Here is a 22,036-nt window from a genome sequence, read left to right as displayed (position 1 = left end):
TTGCTTTTTACGCTTTCTTTACTTTGTTTTATCGCAGAATCAATATGAAATAAGTTATCACAAATTTTCGGTAAAAATGAAGACTTCTTTGACGATTGGATTACTTTTTCAATATTTATGGTTGTTTGTATTGGGGGGAGAGCAATTATCACCGTTTAAAGATGACATTTTGTACCATATTAACTGGGCTGGGTCAAATGTTAATTTGCAGCAATTCCAAACACCTGGCACCGAATATAATTCAGAAGACACAATCATAATGACGTCAGTGAACAATGAAAAATATTCGTGTACATTGCCGTCCAAAGTATCTGCTGACAAAAGTAGTGACGGATCGACAGAAATCTCCATGTCCCCAGTACGAGGGTTATCGGGGCTTTTCAAAAGCGGACAATGTAAATATTATTACGAACCATTTTGGACCTATGAGATATGCCATGGGAAACATATTAAACAATACCATGAGGAAAGAGTTAACAGTGGAAAAGGGGAACCCACAAAGATAGTTCTACAAACTGAAAGTGGATATAAAATTCAGCTCCAAAGCGACGATAGCAAAGGTGATATTATCAAAACTACGGAATTTTACCTCGGTACCCTAGATGGTAAAGTTGATGAAGAAGGTATGTTGATTGGTGTGGAAGATGTAGCACCAACTAGTAAAGAAGAAGTTCCCACACGTAACACAGCGGGGGTGAAAACACCTTACTATGCTGTAGTGATGGATGGAGGGACAGCATGTGATCTTAGGGTAGGTGGTGGTTTAACTATATTATAATGTTGTATATCGCATGTTAACTTAACACGACCTCATCACTTTTCGGTGAGGATATGCACCACTAAACCCTGTTATATTTAGTTCTTGACAGTTAAATAAATATATAAATATGTTGTCTTTGCTCTGCCATAATGGATAGAATACTTGTCTCTAGATCAGAGGATACGAGTACAAGATTCGAATCTGCTATCATTGCTATTGCTAGCATGTATTTTTGAATTTTTTTTTGTTCCGCTTTTGCTCCTAACCAGTGGTTCTTAATAGGTTAACTAAACGATCATTAAATGCCATTAATTTTATATTGAGTGTAATAATGTTTTCGTTTTTTAGCCAGGTGTGAACAGACAAACTACCGTGTATTACATATGTGGACCTGAATCAAACAATGATATTTTATCTGTGACTGAAACAAGTTCGTGTGAATATGAAGTGGTCGTGTTGTCACCACAGATGTGCAACTTACCATTGTATAATGTAAGTGTATTATATCATGCATTTGGTTATTTATGATGTTCCAAGTGGATGAGTTCCAATGGTCTGATGTGTTGGGACCATTATGGGTGTTGGGTGTATGTTTTGGGTAATATAACTGCTTCCACCTATAAATCTCTTATGGGTTGTCCAAGTTGTCAGCCATGATAAAAAAAAGCAAAAAAATATATATAATCAGTAATCACCCATAAACATACATACGTGGTAGGGAAAGACCCTCACTTGGTGTATGATAGTAGATAAAGAACATCTGTGTTGTAATGACTGTACTTTTACAGGTGGAGAGAAAACAAGTGCATGAGATACAATGCATAGCAGTGGATGACGCACCAGCTAAACCTGTAGCATTGAAACTTCAACTGGAGGAAGAAGCCCCGGGTATACCTTGGAGATACGTGTGCTTAATTTCAATCAATTTCTTATCATATTCGATTCTGTATTTGGTTTTAACTGACATGGAACAGGCTTTGAAAATATAGTCAATAATAAAACGATAAATATCTATATGTAACATATCTGTTGCCCCTGCCCCATACAGCTATACTGTTTAGTGTTTACCCTAGTTTATAGCAAAATAAAATACAACAACATAATAACATTTGGTCACCAGATAACATGTAATATGCTTCACACAACAATTTAATATATAATTCACCATAATAAAAATTTACCAAGATATTATAAAGTAAACCCATATGTTAATATTTTCTCACCAGATAACAGCAGAGTTCGTAAAATTTTCCGTCCTCTAACACAAAATGATGATGAACCAAAACAAGATGATTTACGAAGAGTAGAAGTTCAAAAGATATCAACACTTGTTGATAAATCTCTTTTGAATGAGTTTCTGTCCGGTTCATATTGTTTGAGGGGTGGTACTGGTTGGTGGAGGTGAGTGGGTTCAAGTTCCGATGCCATGGTGTTGTGTCTGGTGCTGCAGTGTTGTCTCTGGTGCCGCAGTGTTGTCTTTGGTGCCATGGCACTTTGTGGAGTGCTGTGGCAAAGTTGTTAGCACACCAGCCTTTAAAATGTGTAAGAGGCACGATGCTGCTAGTCTGCTACCATTGTGTCTTAGGGACTGCACCTAAACTGCTTGATCTAGTCGCCCCTCCAGGGTTGTCCAAATTGGAATAAACTAAATTGTATAATTAAAGTTCTGTGTGTGAATTAAGTCTCCCTTTGTTATAACGGCTGTCATAAAAACTGCTTTGCCACATGACGATAATTTAACAGTAAAGGGTTCATCACGCATTAAAAATCTAGTAATTTTTCATAAGAAAAATAAAATAAAACCATGATTTAAATTCAAAATCAAAACCAGGTTCGAATTCTGTTATGGTAAACACGTTCATCAATATCATGATGATGCTAAGCTTGGAAGAACAACGATATCTGTTGGGACGTGGAATAAACAAGAACATAAAGAGTGGGCTAAACTGAAAACTTCAAAACCAAGAACTTTCATGAAAGATGAACAGGTAAGTGGTGTGTGTTCATTAAAAGGTAAACTAGGAGTTCTAATACACTGTTTACTAATGTGCTGCTATATTTGCATATATACTTACATTTACCTAAAGTCATTTGTATAACTGGTAAACATGCTTTGCATAAATGATCATTTAATGGCTCATCTGGTTTGAATAAACATAGTGTATTTCTGACGTTTCTTCTGCCGTTCGGTAAGACTTCATTTGGAAATGTAGCGCAACATTACACGAAAGGGAAAACTTAGCTTTGCATATGCTGTATAATTTTCTAGGGTATTAGTTCAACATATCATGTCTCATTTTTGCCATGATCATCACATTTAATTCTTTATTTTTATGAGCGAGGCTTTTCCTCAAGGTGCAAATTTCAAGGGGCTAAGTTGTGGAGTTGACCAATTAACCCAGTCCATTCAACACAGCTTAATATTTCAACCCACTGTAACACACAGGGTGATACCAGAGTGTCAATGGTACAACATTTCTATGGTCACGGTGATGTTTGTGAAGAAACAGGAAAACCTCGGCAAGTAGTTGTTCGTATGAAGTGTAAGAAGTCTCCTGCAAGCAGTCATGCTGTGTCTATCTACTTGTTAGAACCCTCTAAGTGCGTTTACATCCTTGGGGTTGAGTCGGCGATCGTGTGTGGCTTACTTGACTCGGCTGACGCAGAGGGAATGTTAAAACACGAACCTTGAAATGTATCTGCAGTTTGTTGCTAGGAAATTCACTCTGTGCGTGGTTGCTTGTGTTTGATGATAACCAGGAACATAAAGCAGATATTTTAAAATATTCTACACTTATGTAAAGCAAGGTACAACCTATTACAACATTGTACACAATTATGTTGATAATTGAATAAAATATAACGTGGTCTTGTGCAATAGTGAGAATAAAAGATCATTTTAAATCTTAAACTAAGTCTTGAGGTGTTTTACAGACAACTAACTAATAAGCCCTATCTACAAAACGCTTATTACAGGCATGCCTCTAATATAAAACATGGTGTATTCCTACACCTCATGCTTACTGTTGAGTTATAACATAGGTGTTTTCTTATATACCAGACACACTTGGTGCATTCATACACCTCGTGCTCACTGTCAAGTAATAACAGTTGTCAAAAATAAATTGTTCATCTACAACAGAAGCGCAATATTTTTCGTTTTTAGGGTTTTATTTGTGTAGGCGAAATATAAATCACGTCTATTTATATAACCCGGCCCGAATTCACACAGATGATATCTGCTACTCGTTTTGTTTGCTTATATCGAAGCACAGCCCGCTAATAACTTCTTCGGTAAACACATTGCGGATTCACATATGGTTTTCCATTGGATGATCGAAAATAAACTATAAATAGATCCTTTCGGATTCATTTAAACAATTCGGAATGACAATGGGAAAAATCTAAAGGGCGTTGAAAAAAATCAATAAATAAAATATTAACTATCACAAGGACTACCGCCGGTTAAAGTTCGTAATAACCTTCGTGGTTGGTGTCTGTAAAAGTCACTTCTTCATAGTTACGACTTCGGGGTTGACTTGAACTAATTTCACCGAAAATCGGTTCTTGAGCTTCGTGGTAAACATTACCGGACTCTGTTTGCTTTTTTATAGCGTTTTTTCTCGGCTTTGGAATCGGTCTTTTGGGATCCGCTGCTGAATTGGACATTTGTAGGTGTTGGTAACTGTTTGTGGACGAATCGTGCGGCATATTTGAGTGGTTTTGGTATTTTTCCATTCTCTGCTCGTGGTCAAGGCTAGCTGTATGTGCCTTGCTCGAACCTGGTTCCGTATGGTTGTAAAGAAAATTGCTGGGTTGACCTGCTGTGTGATATGAGGTGTCGTAGGTTGTGTTAGCGCTGCTATATTTAGCTTGGTTGACCGTTGGTGTATTTCCTCCTATAAAGAGGCGATTGTATGCGACCTCCGGGCTGCTAGGTTCGCCGTGTGTACGTCGGTACCCGTGGGCGGTACGCTCGGGTACATTTCTGTTGAACTGCTGGGAATTAGTGCTTTCCATGTCCAGGGAATCGTAGGTCATTCTGTCGCGTTGTTTCATTGGGTATGGCAGTTGAACGCCGTTGCCTGCTGGGGGCAATGGCCGTTTTTCGTTCAAGTTCAAAGTATTGTATGTAGTTTGAACGCGCGGGTTTTCCATCGTTCCTATAAAGTTATGTCCTGCTCGCGGGCTTCCCGGGGAAGACAGCGCTCCGTTTGACCCCGAGGCGTTCCAACTGAACGACGGGTTTTTGAATTGAAATTTCCCGCCGATGGGGCTCGGTCGGTCCGGGCTGCTACCTGCGCTTGAAAAATTCGAATTTACATTCTCAAGCGAACGACTGATGGTCCGTGGGCTCGACGGTGGGGTAAGGTACATTGCAGCGGGCGACATGTTGCGATTCAAACTGGATCCTTTCTGCTGGTAGTCCGGGCTCACTGCCAAATTAGCGGCGGTCTTTTTCTGCTTGCCGTTGTTTACTAGTTGTAACTTCTGATCGAGCGCAACCGAAAACTTATCCAAATTTTTCTTGAGCCGACCGTGCTTATTCTTTAACATCTGCCCAGTTTTGTTAAGTAATTCCCGCGCCTGTTTCTTAGTTTGCGAAACTTTATCTGAAGCCTGCTGTTGGTTGGCTGCAGGTTTGGTTTGTGGGTTGAATTCTTCATATTCATTTTCACCGTTTTCTGCTTCATCAGCAAACCCATATTCATTTCCATCATATGTGTTTGTAGAGTCCTCAGTTTGCGAGTAATAGTCTTCAAACCCGCCTTGCGATTGATACAAAATATTTGGTCGCTCGTCAAAGTAAACATCAGTGCTAGCCATCGCTTTGAAATATTATCAGTAATGGGCAACAGAACAGACTACAGCCACAAAACCTGAGCAGATAAAGGTACAAACTCTTTATAAACTTCCGTGTTAGAAAGTAATCTCACGAGGCTAGCAGTCAATACACGTTTGGTATTCAGTTAAAATGTTCGTTAACTAACCTGCGCCACCTCTTTATAAACTGTACACACCACACGCCTGCATTTAATGATTCACTACTGTAAAGCAGAGCTATTCCTAGCTGTGTCTGACGTACCACGGGCAGTTGCGTTGGCGTGCGTATGGTTGGAGTGTATACGTGCGTATATTATGGCGTCTTAAATTCCCCTTTTTCCTTCGTGAATCTAATACACGGTCACCCAGTCTAGCAAATATCACACACAACAATACATTGCACCATCTGTACTTGGCGGGAAATGAAAACAACATGTTAGTAACATTATACCACGGCAGCTGAAAAGTTTTTAAAATACGTCCAATACCCGACGACTTAATAAACTTTATTCTAATGCAGATCAAACACTTGCGCCAAGCAACCGGATGCTAAAACGGACGCATTTCCGTGCACAGTGGAACGCAATAACACCTTAAGGTCGCAAACATCAGGCAGTGGAATCTTACTGTACTTCTGCAGTCGGTTGTTCGGTGTTTAATTTATCGTTGTTCGTGCATTGCAATAAGTCTGGGTTATCCGCGACCGAGTCTTTTCTTCTATCGTTCCGAGGGTCGAAGTATCCGGTGTCGGTGTCACTGTCAGGTTGTGGGACGAATTCTGGGGCGACTTCCAACAGGTTTTCCCACGGAAGGGAGCTAAAGAGAGGGCACTCCCGGATTTCTGTGAGAGTTAAAAAATCGTAAATCCTCGTCAGACCTTATGCTCACCGTCCAGTTGTATTATGCAATATATTGTGTATATTCGAACCCATGATCGCTGTCACGGTAAAAATGTGTAAGACACACATGGCATATTCAAACACCGCATGTTCACTGTTGGGTTGGAACACGGGTCTATCAAACATAAATAAAGTCGTCAAACATTGATAAAGGTTTATTGGGCAGTTACCGTAAAATACTAATGCAACCACGTAAATCGAACAACGATGAATAGTGATTACTATATATTCTACGTGGGGGAGGTCCTACAGTGTGACTCGCTATATGGGCCTCAGATTTAGGCCAAAGTTGGCCCATTACCCAAACACCTGGGCCCGAGGGTGTCACAGCTCACTAGTGACCACTGGGTTGAACAATATTCACAAGTGTCTTCCCCAAGGACAAAGATACATACGGCTATCAAAGTCAAGCATCGAATTGGTATCCCTCGATTACGATAAAAGAGTTTAACCACTGAGCCAGAGCGGCGGATATATATTTAGCACTAAGTTTAAACCGTCGTCAGTCGTAAGTCCCTCACATGAGAGTTTGCGAAAACAAGATAAAAATAGGAAAGGAAATTAAACCACGCGAATTTAACGACTTCATTACCACGTGTTGCTATGGCAACCACGTGTTTGTACCCTCTGTTGTTGTAAATATATTGACCTGATGACGTAACGCAAATATAGCGAGAGTATAGTTCATGACTATGACGTCATAATGTAATCGTGGTCGTCAATAAATGTGGTTGGAATTGGAAATAATTCGTTCAGTGGTTTAATAAACTTGGTGGGACATGATTTAAGTTTATGGCTTGTTTAAATACGACTTAACGACACGACGCTGTATTACATACACCTCATGTTCACCGTCAAGTTATAACATGAGTGCCTTCTTATACAACAGACACATGGTGTATTTATACACCTCATGCTCACTGTCGAGTTAGAACATGGGTGTCTCCTTACACGACACACACACACATGGTGTATTCATATACCTCATGCTCACTGTCGAGGTATGATTTGAAAAGTTTCAAACAGACAGTAATCACTGTAATGAATAAACATCCGGTGCCAATATGGGATGCAAAACATGACGCTATCGTGGTGTGACGCATGCGGGGAATACCCGCTGCTCAGGTGACGCAAAAAAAAGAAATCGGAAATTTCATTCAAGCGAATGTTGAGTCACAGTTGGGCTTGTGACGTCACAATTGCGTTTATGAAAAAGAAAGCGATTGTTTTGCGCACGTACACTGCGCGTATACAAGATTCGGTTTTGTTGACGAGTAAGAGCAACAGAAACCATTTAATTAATCGAATCTTGTTCGCTTTTTTATCACATAGGTTGTTTTAGTGTAATGAATGATAAGATAACATACAAATATAGCATAGCGATTCAAATCTACGTAACAGTAAAAATAGTAAACTTTTTATTGAAATAAGTTAATAACGTTGGCCCTACAGCGACGCACGCCATCGGGCCTGAGATTTAGGCCAGAGGTGGCTCATTACTCTGACACCCAAAGTGCTCGCCTAAGCAACACAAAAATAAAAGCTTTGTACTCGCCTTTTGATCCTGCTCGTTCTGTTTGACTTTTTTTCAACAGTTGCTTCAATAACTTGACGGCATCATCTGATAGACTCTCCTCTCCTTCTGGCCATTCTATGTCTGTTGGAACATATGTTATCAGATGGGATCTGTTGCTTGTGTTGCTTTTGGGTACAGGTGAAAAAAACACATTCTATTTTATATGGGTCCTATATTGGAGAGTGCAATGCAACCTGTTGTTTAGGCCACAATAAACCATTACCCTAAAACCTTATATTCTATTGTATTCTATATAGTAGGTCGGGGGAAGATGGGACACACATTTATCCTATTTTATCGTCTCATTTCGTAGTAAACTAAGAACATCCAAAGACCTATAAAATCGTATCCTCACGACTCCCATAGACCGTTGTTAGATGTTTGAAACATGGTCAGGATATTTATATATTATGTGTCAAAGGTGTCCCATTTCCCCCCATTCTTCTATATGGTTCTACAGTGCAGCACAATAGGGTCCTAGGTGAATGGTTGTTTTTTTAAAAAGAGCCTATTTTAATTAAAACATTTTTAAATCAAAAAGATAGTGATAGTAAAATTACAAAAAAAAGAATAAATTTCATAAAAACATGAAAGAAAGACTCAAGAAAAATGTTCATGCATAATAATATGTCTTACCTCCTTTCAAAATATTTGAGAATATTTTATCCAGACTACAATCAGAGAAAGGAGTCAACCCGACGAGAAACTCATAAAAACAAACTCCGAGAGCCCACCAATCCACACCGGGGCCATGGGGTTGTCGGAGTAATAACTCTGGTGCGAGGTAATCAGGGGTGCCTGGGGTGGGGGGGTTGGTGTTGAGATTAAGTGTGTTGGGTAATATACTGTAGGCTACGTTACATAACTTTCACTGTGTGCGTATGTGTCCTGGGAAACACACTTAACGACAAAACACAGTGGTCACCAATGGGTTGTCCAAATTATCAGCCATACATAGAAAAATCCCAAAAAATATTATCACCCACAAGCCACAAACGCTCATTAACTTAACAGCTCACGCCCAAGGGTGATACAACTTATCATTAGTAACTACTTAATTTAAATGACTTTTAAATGGTTCGACCAAAGACGCATGTGAGTATAAAACAAGTGATATTGAAAAATTGTAAAAAAATAGATAATAGAAAAATTCAAAAAAAAATTAGGGGATTTAGAATCCTTGATAACATTTTACTATACTATGAAAATATATTATGGTAAAGTCTAAAACAAATCCAAGCAATAATTCTCACCCCAGATCCTTGATTCCATGATTGAAGCTCTCCTGGGTCTTCTTACACTTCTTGGGGTCCTTAATGGGGTTGGTTTCGGGGTAAAAAGGTGGGCAGATGGGGTAACGCTGGGTTTACGGTTGAAGTGACTTTTTGGGGTGCAGAAAGACTGCTTAGGGGTGCGGTGGAATTGAAACGGGGTGTTATGCTTTGGGGTATGGGGTAAAAAATTGTTAAGTTTTGGGGTGTGGGGTAAAAAGTTGTTATGCTTTGGGGTGTGGGGTAAAAAGTTGTTATGCTTTGGGGTATGGGGTAACATTGTTGAACGCTTGGGGGTGTGGAACTTTAAATTGTTCACAGATTTGTTGGTCAGTGATGGATCCATCTGGAATGTTGGGAAATATTTTTTAGATATTTTCAAATTTTAAATAATATTTTAATATTAGCAAAACTTCCACAATTTTTTTTTTTTAAAACAAAGATACTACAATCTAGAGTCTAAACTTTCAAAATATTTTTAAGAATATAAAATAATGGTAAAAAAATTTCACAATAGAAAGTATAATCATCAAGCAGTTAACAACTTCTATAGACCGTTGTTTTCTGTTGGGATATTTAGATATTATGTGCTTAAGGTGTCCCATCTTCCCCCACCCTACCATACTCACCGCAACTCTGGGTCGAATTGGAGTTTTATTTCCTTGCATTGGAAAGAGAAGAAGTTTATCAGGTGCTTGTGATGTCATCATGGAAAGGGGAATTCCCTCGGTGGACATATTGATGATATCATCATCTATGACATCATTGATGACATCATCACTGGTGAGATTGAGCTTGTCAGCGTTGTCCTGTAGTTCGAGGGAGAAGTTTAGAATATTAGATTATTGATATATAAAGAGGCTTTTGTTGTGTAAAAATGTTGGTTTTGTTGAACAAAAGTTACGTATGTTGTACAGCAAGACCTATTTACATAAAGTCATGTTATATGGCAGATGGAACAGTGGTATAATACAATTCAATGTTGTAAACCAAATCTTATTTTTAAAATATGGCCAAAAAAAGTAAAAAAGCTGAAATAAAACAAAAAATACAATATAAATTCAAGACCCCCTAAATTACATTCTTTTATATAAATGAAAGAAAATCATGAAAAGCTTAACAAACCGTACGTTACAACAGCTATTTATATCATGAAACAGGACTTACATTTTCACGCGGTTTCTCACAATCTTCTTCCTCCATGATATCGCCATGGCAACGGAACGGAATATTATTCGTTGATATTTCGTCCTCGTTCGATGACAAAGACGTGTCATGTGCTCCATTAGAGGGAACTAGAGGGGCTGCGTTGTCATTGGTCAAGTCGTTCCAGCTGACGGATCGTGTGATACGAGGTGCTTCGTATGATGGGTCTTTCTGTTTTGTATTTTGTTTTCACTTTCGTTAAAGAATATGTTTCAATATATTGTTGCTGCCAGGCCAGGCATATTATACTTGTATTTTTGGCTTTTCTGGCACCGCCATCGGTCAGCATAACTCCTGCCGGAATAGCCAAAATACAAGAAATTATGTTGTTTTGTATCAACAGACTTTTTTGTAAACTGCTTTCATGTGTAACCAAACCAGTCTAGTTTTTCTATCATTGATCTATTTTTCATTTTGTATTTCTCTTTGTTTATTCTATAAAAAGTAGTGTTAATACTATCTTTTTGATGCGCAAGTCAGTTCTAGGCAATACTGATAGCAACAGCAATGTGAAACACAGGAATGGGGGTATGAACCAGAACACCTTTGGTATAACCACTGTCATTTCTCCGCCATGTGAGGGTAAATATGTTATATACGTGGTAACTCCAACACGAGGTGTATGAAACAAAACACCTGTATCATAACGACTGTCATTGCAATGCCATATCGACTGTCAAGGACAAATAACTGAATAAGTTACATTGATTCATTCATTCAACACAACAAATATCCAACTCACCCTGAACGAAGGTTTCCTTAGAACCGACTTCCCAACCACGTGCCTTCCACCATCACTGAAACTCATCTCCATCACCGGACTTAACGTTCGTCTGCTTAGTGGGTTGGGGTCCAACCCCTCATTATTATGGTAGATGTTTGGTAAGGGTTTTGTTGCTATGGGTGATATATCCCCCATAATGCACTCTGATGTATGGTGGGGGGAAACACCGTGGTATGATGATGTCATACTGCAGATTGTAAATTAATTATGAAGTATAGATGCATATCTTATAAAGCAAGAAAATTTCAGTTTTTAGCTACATAAAACATATTTTTCTGGACAGTTTTTATAAAATCATAAGAGCCTTGATATAAACATATTATTTCAAATGTTTAAAAACCTAAACCATCTCCAGTGATGTGATAAGCTAAAGTGGATTGTGTTATAAATGGTTCCATACAGAACCTGATTCAAGTTTTTCCAACTTCAAAACACTTCTAAGTGATTCAAATGATTTCACCTGATTCAATTTGTATGAATATAAACTTAATACAATTATGTAAAGCGCATATTACGACATGCAAATATTGTATTTGCCTATTCTAAATTTATGAATAATCAATAAATCAACTAAATTTACAAATTCAAATTTTAAATTTCAAGCAAACAGTATAGTGATATGAATGTAGATAAACAAACTCAATAGCACAACAACAACATTGTATAATTTATATCATATATAAAACAACATTGTCCACTCAGTGTCTTGCCTAAAGAAACATACACCTATCAGAATCAGTATGATGCACTAAATCCCAAACAATGTTTACAAAACTGAATAAATGTATTACAAAAGAAAGTGCAAAACAAAATTGAGTCTTAATGTACAACGTACAGCCAGGTTTTGACCAAATATTTAAGTGCATATTAACTCAGTCATAACCCCGTACAAATAATGCATCTTAAACCCACAACTTCATAGTTAACTATATACACCACGATGCCTTACAAATAAATAACCCCACAACCAGTGGCCCAGCCAGGAGGGTTTAGGGGGTCGCGACCCCTCCCGCTTTTGAACAACAACAAAAATAAAACAAAAATTAAAAAAAAAAATTTGGGACAATTTTTTGAATAAAACCTCCCTCCCCCTTTTTTTCTGGCTGCGCCACTGCCCACAACCCATAGTTATTACAACACACAACCCACCCAGTAGAATCCAACCCAACGATCCCGCTCTCCATGCTCGTTGTTTGTTTCAATTCATCAACATCGTTGCTATGGTCACCGATGAACGACTCACTAGGTGGGGTAAAAGTAAGTTCGTTGTTTTTTAATTAAACGAATGTTTATTTTATAAGGGTGAGGTTTTAAGTAGGGCATGGCACAACGGGGACTTTTGCTGAGTTGGCCCATAAACCAAAAAGCCAGAATTAGCACACAGGCAAATGAAGTCCTCAATAAACACATTACAAAGTGCATATACTTTTACTGAAATCGTGACAGACACTGATAAACCACAGTACACAGATGCAGAGAACCGAGTATGGCATGAATGTGAGAACAAACTTGTTTCTAAGATCAACTTAAGCTGGATAGTGCAAATAATATACTCTTTTTGCATGGTAAATATTATGCCGTAAGTACTTGCATATTTACTTGCAAGAACAAAGTTAGAACGATTAACTTCTTAGGCGCGTCATCTGCTGTAGAAGGTTGGTTGTTACTCGCATTATGCGAGTAAAGAAAAGTATTGTGGAAGTACAGTTTCACTTTTAGGAGGATAATCTTTTTTAGGGTATTATTTTTACAATTTTTAGTTGTTAATAGCACCATAGGGTAATAGACCATACATATGAAACACAACTTACCACATAGGTTGTTTAGCAATAAATGATTCGTCCCCGATGCCCCGAACCACTTCAATAGATTCATCATGGGAGGGTGTTGAATGTTGGATGGGCTTGCTACCAATGTTGTGGTAACCTATCCTCTGGTTGGGTGATGAATGGTAGATCACTGGTGGAATATTAGGGTGGTTTGGTCGATTTGTTGACATTATGCTCATTGTCGAGTTATAACTTAAGTCATATGGTCATTATGGTGTATTTTTATACACATAAGTGCCTTGTATACAGTATTTATACACCTCATGCTTACTGTCAAGTTACAATATGTGTGTCTTCTTATACACCAGACACACATGATGTATTCATACACCTCATGCTTACTGTCTTATTATAACATAAGTGTCTTCCTATACACCAGACACACATAGTGTATTCATACACCTCATGCTCACTGTGTGTTATAACATGGGTGTCTTTTTATACACCAGACACACATGGTGTATTCATACACTTCATTCTCACTGTCTGGTTATAACATGGCATGGGTGTCTTCTTATACACCAGACACACATGATGTGTTCATACATCTCATGCTCATTGTCGAGTCATAACATAAGTTCCAACAAACATACTTAGAGTAACGTATATAAAGACACTGTGACCCATGTTATAACTTGCCAGTTGAAACGGTGTGCATAACATGAGTATTCATACACACCAGACACTAAGACACACATGGTATATACACCTCATGCTCACTGCCAAACAACTTACATTCATTCTTCTTATCTGGGGATTCGCCTTCACTTAATGAAAGCAACTTTTCACATGAACCATCATGAGATGAATCTGTCGTGAAAACAACTCATTAAACAACAGAAATTAACAACTGTGGTCACAGACGAATCATTTGAGGACTTTCTTGGTTCAATCAAACAAATTCAACCTAATGCTTGTCTAAAAAATGATTTAATTTAAATAGAATGAAACCATCCACCACTTTGAAAGAATGGTTTCATACACCTTCAATGGAACATGCTACACATGAGACTATCGTGCCCAACAGAGTGTTTCGATCAAACTTACTTGTGGTTGATTTCTTGTCATCAAATGAAAGTTCTTTTAAACTTAAATCCATGTCCGATAAACTTTTCTCAAAAGAATCCGAATCATTATTTATGGGTGAGGTTTTGTTTCGGGGGCAACCTTGGGGGTAAGGGGGCTTGTTTTCTGGGGTTACTTCAGGGTTATAGGGTTTGTTCTGTGCATTTTGTGGAGTAGGTGATAATGGGGTTGGGTCTGTTACCGGTTGGTGGCCGTCACTGTTGTATTTGAACACTGGATTCACATAACCCTCCTGTGTGGGGAACAGGGTTTATTGGTTAAGTCAGAGGTAGCAAACTTATGCCCGCAAGCCAGATATGAATTTTTTTATTTGTAACTTACTAACAATCCACTAAAACATTCAATTCCTGGCACTAATTTCAAATTCAGAACAAAATGCGACTTAATTTAAACTGAAACAAGAGATATATCTTTGGTGCAATGTATGAAAAAAAATAATTGAATTTTTAGTATGTCAGGAAACTAAATTTTTTGAGCAGGTTTATTAAAAAATTTAAATCAAAATGCTGTCTGTTCTTTTAGTGTGACATTAAATTAAATTAATGTATTTTGTATTAAATTATACAAGCTAACTTACCTGACAAATACTGATAGCTTTGATATCTGTTGTTAACCCTGAATGCTGACTTGGTTGGACTTTCCTTCTTTTACAAGGTTGGGAGGGATATCTTGCTATATCTGGGTGGGGTTGATGTTGTAAATAATATTTTAACGTCTCAACTGGTGAGAAAAAGTCTTACCGATTAATAGTAACAGAAACTTTAAAAATACACTAAGTTTTTTCATACCAGAATGGTCGTTAAAAGATTGTTTACATTATGTCCGGTAGCAAAGTAACATGAAGACTTTATTGTTAAACAATTTGGTGGTTACTAAAGTTTTCTTCAAGATGTGTTTGAAAAAAATTGCTGGGGTCACGATACACCAGCACTATAGGAATTTACAACCGAAATATTTTACATTTAACATAATACCTGGTATGTTGAGATGATGATTCCTCTCTCCATCATCATCAACGCTCATCTTCCTCTGATCTTCATCTGATGAATGACGGCGCTGTTTCCGACAGATCACGTCATCTGCGTCCTTTTCCTGAAGATGAAAATAAAAAATTAGATTGAAACGGTTAATAATTTAAATTAAATACTTATGCTGCTACCATTGTGGGCTTGTGTGTCCTTGGGCAAGACTCTTAACAAACCAACAGAAATTGCTCTAACCCATTGGTTACGTTATGGGTTGTCTAAATTGTGATCCATAACAAATGTAAAAAAATAATTACACAGAAAAATACACACATCGTAATTTGTAAGCACAAGGTTTATGAAACAGAACTCCAGTGTTTATTGACTGTCTTTGCTATGCCATATTGCTTGCGAGGAAAAACTAGTTTAAATCACTTCCACATACATCAAAAACTTCATCTTTATTTGAGCCAACACTTAATCTATCTTCAAGGATCCTTGTATTTGACCTTCCTCCAACCGACGCCGACGATTCACACGAAACACTCGATACTGCGTTGATAGAATCAGTGAGGCAGGTAGGTGATTGGTAGTCTGGAGTAAATGTGTGTAAGTTTTATATAAGTACAATATAACTACAAATATAACCAGTAGTCTCATGTAAATATTCTATGTTTACATGTACAGCTACAACTAAAATATACATACAGGGGACTGGGGAGGCAGATACACAATCTATGCTTGTAGTGAATGCAGTGTAAAAATCTATGGTTGCCTGCCTAACCTACAACCTCAAGTTAGATGCCTATAACTACAATAATGACTTAAAGTACATCATGTTAACATGTTCGTGTATGAATATATATACCATATGAAGAAACTAATACAGAGTTACATAGATGAAAACATGCTCAACAAACTTTATTAGGAATACAATTTTATGTGAACATTATAATTCAAAGTACAGCCTAAACAATTAAAAGACATTATATTTTGAAATTTAGTAATTAGCTGAGGTGGTGGGTAAGCAGTTGACCCAACATTGAATTACACGAATGGTCAACAAAATATTAATTCATGTTATTTGAAAACAATAAACCATATATCACATAGAAAGTTAAAACAGTGATATATATTGTTTGTTGAATCATAATATGATGAACAGTTTTCATTATGAGTCATCAAATAATATCACTGCTGATTAATTAAAATTAATGCACTATCATTTATATGATGTGTCATACAAAAATTTGTTGATTCACTTTTATTTGCGATAAAAAAATAGCGTGATTGACAAACTTGTACAAAATCATCACTTTGACATTTTGTTATTAATATAAATAATTGAGGTAATTTTACATTTGGGATAAGGTGGCAAAATCTAGCCTAAAACACATACAGAAAATATAGGAACTGGTTGCTAACGGTATCCCATCTTACCCACAGTAATATAACACACAAAACTTACTGAATGCATCTTCCGATTTTGAGTGAATTCTTCTGTTGAGTCGTAACATGTTCCTTCTTCTATCAGTTGGTCGTAACAAACCACAACTTCCCGATTGCTTTAATGGGGAAAGCAGATCTCGAACTGAGGTGATGGAGCCGGACATTGAGTCGTAACCTGAAGTGAAATAAATCAAATAAAAAATAAATGAGAGTACTTAAAGTAAAAAAAGATTATCTACATTATGGCGAGGTCCTACAACTTGGCACTCAATGGGATCTAAGACTTAGGACGGAGTTGCCCATTACCTCACAGTGTGCTACAATCCATTAGTAACCACTGGGTTGGAGCAATGTCCGCTAAGGAAAGACACATACATGTATTAACCCAAAGACATATACATGTATTAAAGACACATACATATATTAAAGACACATACATGTATTAAAGACACATACATGTATTAGCGCAAAGACACATACATGTATTAACCATTAGGTAGGAAATATCAGTATCGGGTATGATCCATCTCCCATGTCAAAGAACACACAAACCCTCATAAAATATAAATAATCCACCTCTCTCTCGTCCATATAAGGTGCGTGCCGGAGTTTCTTTTATTTCATCACAATTAAGTTGTTGACCATCGGGTGGGGTTGTTTCGTTTGAATCAGTCGACGATTTTGGATTATTCGACTAAAAGGGTGGAAGGTGGTTTACAATAATATTATACATGATAACATGAATAGTAATAAGGTGGACTTAATAATGTAGGTTGGGGGAAGATTGGACACCTTTTTATTCTATTTTTTCCTTCCATTTGGTAGTAAACAAAGAATTTTTAAAGAACTATAAAACTGTATCTTCACAACTCCCATAGACTGTTGTTAATTGTTTAAGACAAGATTGAGAAACATGAGATTTATGTGCTAAAGGTGTCCCATCTTACCCCACAGTACTATATACATGAAAGTGTAATTTATAAGGGGAAGTCCTGACATAAAATAACTTTCAATATGGGTGGGCTTCTTAATTAGGATTTATTTCAGAGTTGGTATACTATCCCTAAATAAATTGGCACATATTTAAAACTACATTCATTGTAAGATCCGTATGTTAACACCAACTTTGTAAACAAAGACAGCAAACATTGATTTTAGTTTGTCTACACCCTTACTACTACTACACAAATTTACACAAGCAGCTCAGTCATTGAGTAATTACCAATGGTGCTAAATATGGTTAAGTATTCAAGTCCTGTTAAAAGGGTTAGCCACCAGCCCACGACAGATGAAAAAAATCAGTAAAACTTGGAATCGAATTTGTTTGATAGTAATGTGCGTCTAACTATCTCTACCTACCCTGCATTTTGAAAAGTTTGGCGTCCATGTATTTAAGTGTAGATAAATAAACAACAACTCACATTGGCCCTATTATCCTTGGATGAGATAAGCGGGCTGTTAACAGAAGGCACGTAACCACGGTTACTCGGTTCATCGAAGGAAAACCTGCGCGCACCTGCACGAAGGGGTCGACTCTGTTTACCAACCAACGAGGGACTTGCGGAGTTACGACATGGGGAGTTCTGTTGGTGGGATGTGGAAATACTTTACAATGTTACAATGAATGATAAATGCAACATATTAATCATGGAAAGTCAACGACAGTTGTTATAACTAAGATGGGTGTTCTGTTTTAAACACCGCAACCTCATGCCATCTTAGATCTCACTATTTAGTCATTTGTACCAGTTTGTAATTTTTTTTCAATGCACGGCCTACAATCTAGACAACCAATTAATGACCACTGGGTTGCAACTTGCAAAGTTAAAAACACATAAATAATGCCCGGCATGAGAACAGATATATCAGTATAAAAAGAAAAGTTTTTATTTAACCCAAAATAGGTAGCCATACAAACTTTATTTTTCTGTTACTTACAAAGTTAAAGTTAGTGATCAGAGAGAGAACTTGACCCGGAGTTCGGAAATATTCTCGGTTGTTTGGTTTGGCTGACGCAGATGGTGTTTTCACGACATCAGAAATATTCAAATCTTAGTTAATATTACATAGTTACTTTGTGAATATATTTAAGCAAAACATAATAAATAACAAGACTTTGGATAGACCATGGGTATATTAATGTATGGATAAAAAGTTAATGCAAAAAATTCACAAAATTCCACAGTACATACAATAAAAGCTACAGCACATAGTACACAACGCTTGGTAATATAACAAATGTAAAGTAAATGCCAATGAATAAGCCATGTAACATTGCTTACCACGATCCAATGAAACAGTTGATAAACCAAAATCTGTAAGTTTAATATGACCATTGACTGTTATAAGAAGATTGTCTGGCTTTAAATCTCTGTGAATAAATGTTGAAAATTTAAATATAATGCTTAGAAAGGGTTGGTCAATCGAATTAATTTGAATTTAGATAATGTTCCAAGTGAATTCCTTTTACTAATTTATTTTTTTAAATAAACTCAAATAGCTCAACCATAAAGTGTTGAACAGAGGTGCATAGATTCAGTTTATGCTTCACAGTCAGTCTTTAATTTGAAAATTTGCCAATTATCAAGATGTCCCAAAGGCAAAGCATCTACAGACTGTAAAAAGTTAAGAGTGTTGCCTAAAAGGTGTTGCTTTATGAAGCTAAAACTGATTATTACAAAACATTGGATCTACGGGCATCTAACTACTGAGCCATGGTGTAGGACAAAATAATATCTTTCAAAGTAATACATCTTAAAACCGAATCCACCTATGAACGATCCCATGCTTATGTAAATATTCTAGAGCGAGTGTAACTTCAGCTGCATACAGAACCGCCATGTTTTCATCAAAATAACCAAGAACTGCAAGTAAGGACTTCACATCTCCTCCAATTATATATTCCATTATCTGAAATAGATTATATATATCAGGAAATAGGCAAGCTTACTTCTGCTACCAGGCATAATATAAATAATCCTTGACCCATGCCAGTCGTTAAAAGAATATTTACATTATGCAAGCCTTTATAGGATAACACACTTGAAATAAAACTCTGCACGCAAATACAGCAGCAGCAAAATCCATTGGCGTTATTTAGTAAGGATTAAAATACTGGCCTACATGTTAAATGTTGCAGAAAATTAATAACTAATTAATCTTAAAATTACGCAAAACAGTATTTTAAATACTAGAGTCCAACACAGTAAGAATATTTCCAAATTTACTACATTAAGGTTTTAAGGTCAAATATTAAAACCTACAAAGTACAATAAACAGCATGTTTAAAATCCATTTAATTAAATCCACCAACTTACGAGGTAAATATCCAGAGTTGTTTCAAGTGAATAAAACAAATGGACAATGTATGGACTTTTACTGAGAGCCAAAGCTTTTCTTTCACTTAATACGTTTCTTGTCATGTTCTTACGAATCATTTTGCTTTTTCTCATCACCTGGATACAAGGGACAGAATGTTTTAAAATATATGTGAAGTGGCATTGCTAAAATACATATATTCATTAAACATGTGGAACTTCATTGATTAATGTGGTATAATGTTTAGTCTAAAATACCATATGGATATATATAAAGCAACAGTTTAACCTAAAAGAATGGTAAATATACCTTGATGGCGTACATTCTTTTATCTGTCTTCCTTTTCCCCAAATAGACTTGCCCAAAAGCTCCCTGACTTATGGGTTTAATGATGATAAAGTCATCAACATTTGGAGGTCTTGGGACAGGAATTGAAACTGCAACTTGGGTGTCATTTTCCATTTTGACTTCTTGTAACTTTTTGTTCGTCTCTGTCTTAATTCTTAGAACTTTTTGACCAATGGACCTTAAACCACTTCTGTTTTACCAGCTGGTTGTTATTGGCAATTATTGGTAATTTACATTACATGTGTGCTTCTCCAACAAATGATTGAATATACAGTATATACTTTCATCAGTAAAACACGGCAAGATGCAAAATTGTAGTGAAGTATCTATACAGTTTTTATGTTGTAGAAAAGTCTATTAGAATCTGTAATTCAAATTATTATTGAACCATAAAAACTGTATATGCACATAAGTAACATTCTGCATTTTTGGTTTGATTTTAACGACACAGACGAACGGCTAAATAACTTTAAATACATCGATACTTGCTGCAAAACGCAAAACAAAACTCAATAAATGTGTTTACTTTAAACTGCAATTGATGCAACTAGCAACAATAAACATACTCGTTTACACCACAACAAACCGGCTTATGGACTACGCAAGCTTTGTATGGGGTTCCCTTGTTTTTAAATTATTAAATTATTTTTTATATTTTGCAACACGACTCTGCGCTAGCCACGCTCCCCTAAAGAAAGTAAATAAAAAACAAACTTCCCGCGGCGTCGAAACCAGTAGACCATGACACTACATCGACATCATATAAATAAAATATTCCTTTGTGAATATTTGGCGAGCGTTGCGCCGTCTAACGGGCTGTGTTCAGAAAATTACAGATTCACAGGCGTTTTAAAATACGAAGGACCGCTAAAATGTCATGAGAATGGTAAACCAAATGTCTATTTACCACGGTATGGGGAAATACAATTATTTGATACATCTCATTCAACCAAAGAGAATAAAATCTCTTTGATTCAACTTCCGGTTTTAATCTCTTTGATTCCAAATTGGTAAGCTGACCAGTTGTACAATTTTGGATGCAAACAAACAAACATGACACAGTTTTAAAAATGTTTTGTATTATGCCCTTTTCCATTATAAACAGTCTCATCCACAATTCTCACTTCTCACGTGTATTTTAAATCGTAATCGATGCATTAACATTACGGTGTGGTGTGTAACGTGCTTGGATATGAACTTTGGCCCGCCAGCAATAGCAAACGTTGAAAAACAGGATGCACTAATTTTCCCACCTCCTGTTAACCTCAGGGTGAATCGGGTTTTGAATAAAACCACGTACGTGAATTTCGGATGATGCGGCATAATACTGGTCAACATGTTTACTGCTGTTTAGCTTTATATGGGTGGGGCATTCCGTTCAAACACCCACGAGCACACGTTAACTTGGTAATGGTGTGGTGCAAATGGCCCGGTGTTTATTTCCATCTCCAAATTGGACATGACTTAACCATTATCCCTTAGCACATGGTATTATAACATGTCGCAACCCAGACTTTTCGATGACGCGAAAAAGCCCAATTTAGACCGTCGGTTCCTCATGGCGCAATGTACCTCTTCGCCCACTGCTCTGGGCGGCGTGGTCGTCGCGTGTTCGACGCGTGCACAGCTCGTGGTACGTAACGGTCACGTGACGGGGGTGTGGCGTTACGTAAGCTTCGTTTTTGTTTGAATAACCGCGCATACTCTAGCCAAGAATCTTA

General features: G+C 37.1%; 3 protein-coding genes across 4 annotated transcripts; 1 reads left to right on the top strand and 2 right to left on the bottom strand.

The window, feature by feature from the left end:
• Positions 1-76: 76 nt before the first annotated feature.
• LOC149741237 (endoplasmic reticulum lectin 1-like) lies at positions 77-3,671 on the top strand. The gene is made up of 6 exons (XM_089881226.1): positions 77-751; positions 1,109-1,252; positions 1,549-1,648; positions 1,987-2,161; positions 2,592-2,748; positions 3,207-3,671. Exons 1-6 carry the CDS (start codon positions 77-79, stop codon positions 3,450-3,452), a joined length of 1,497 nt encoding a protein of 498 aa, XP_089737352.1. The 3' UTR covers positions 3,453-3,671.
• On the bottom strand, positions 3,418-5,822 carry LOC149741236 (uncharacterized). Its single transcript, XM_089881791.1, has one exon. It carries the CDS (start codon positions 5,585-5,587, stop codon positions 4,226-4,228), a length of 1,362 nt encoding a protein of 453 aa, XP_089737917.1. The 5' UTR covers positions 5,588-5,822; the 3' UTR covers positions 3,418-4,225.
• A 155-nt stretch (positions 5,823-5,977) lies between these two features.
• LOC149741235 (serine/threonine-protein kinase greatwall-like) lies at positions 5,978-20,989 on the bottom strand. 2 transcript variants are annotated; one of them, XM_089880179.1, is made up of 23 exons: positions 20,277-20,989; positions 19,967-20,104; positions 19,420-19,559; positions 18,932-19,020; positions 18,588-18,700; positions 18,071-18,232; positions 17,226-17,343; positions 16,669-16,824; positions 15,646-15,794; positions 15,210-15,327; positions 14,813-14,913; positions 14,197-14,467; positions 13,885-13,959; positions 13,132-13,279; positions 12,470-12,562; positions 11,279-11,507; positions 10,498-10,707; positions 9,960-10,139; positions 9,552-9,676; positions 9,313-9,491; positions 8,696-8,857; positions 8,039-8,140; positions 5,978-6,425 (listed from the first exon to the last, which is right to left on the bottom strand). In XM_089880179.1, the coding sequence occupies exons 1-23, from the start codon at positions 20,427-20,429 to the stop codon at positions 6,208-6,210; spliced, it is 3,429 nt and encodes a 1,142-aa protein (XP_089736305.1). In that variant the 5' UTR covers positions 20,430-20,989; the 3' UTR covers positions 5,978-6,207. The 2 variants fall into 2 exon arrangements, with proteins under 2 accessions (XP_089736305.1, XP_089736237.1); XM_089880111.1 differs by having other exon boundaries at positions 9,313-9,676.
• Positions 20,990-22,036: the final 1,047 nt, after the last annotated feature.

Source organism: Ciona robusta, chromosome 1, assembly GCF_009617815.1.
Source record: "Ciona robusta chromosome 1, ASM961781v2".
Taxonomy (NCBI): Eukaryota; Metazoa; Chordata; class Ascidiacea; order Phlebobranchia; family Cionidae; genus Ciona; species Ciona robusta.
The sequence above is the reverse complement of the archived record's forward strand: the minus strand, read 5'-3'. Positions and strand labels throughout refer to the sequence as shown.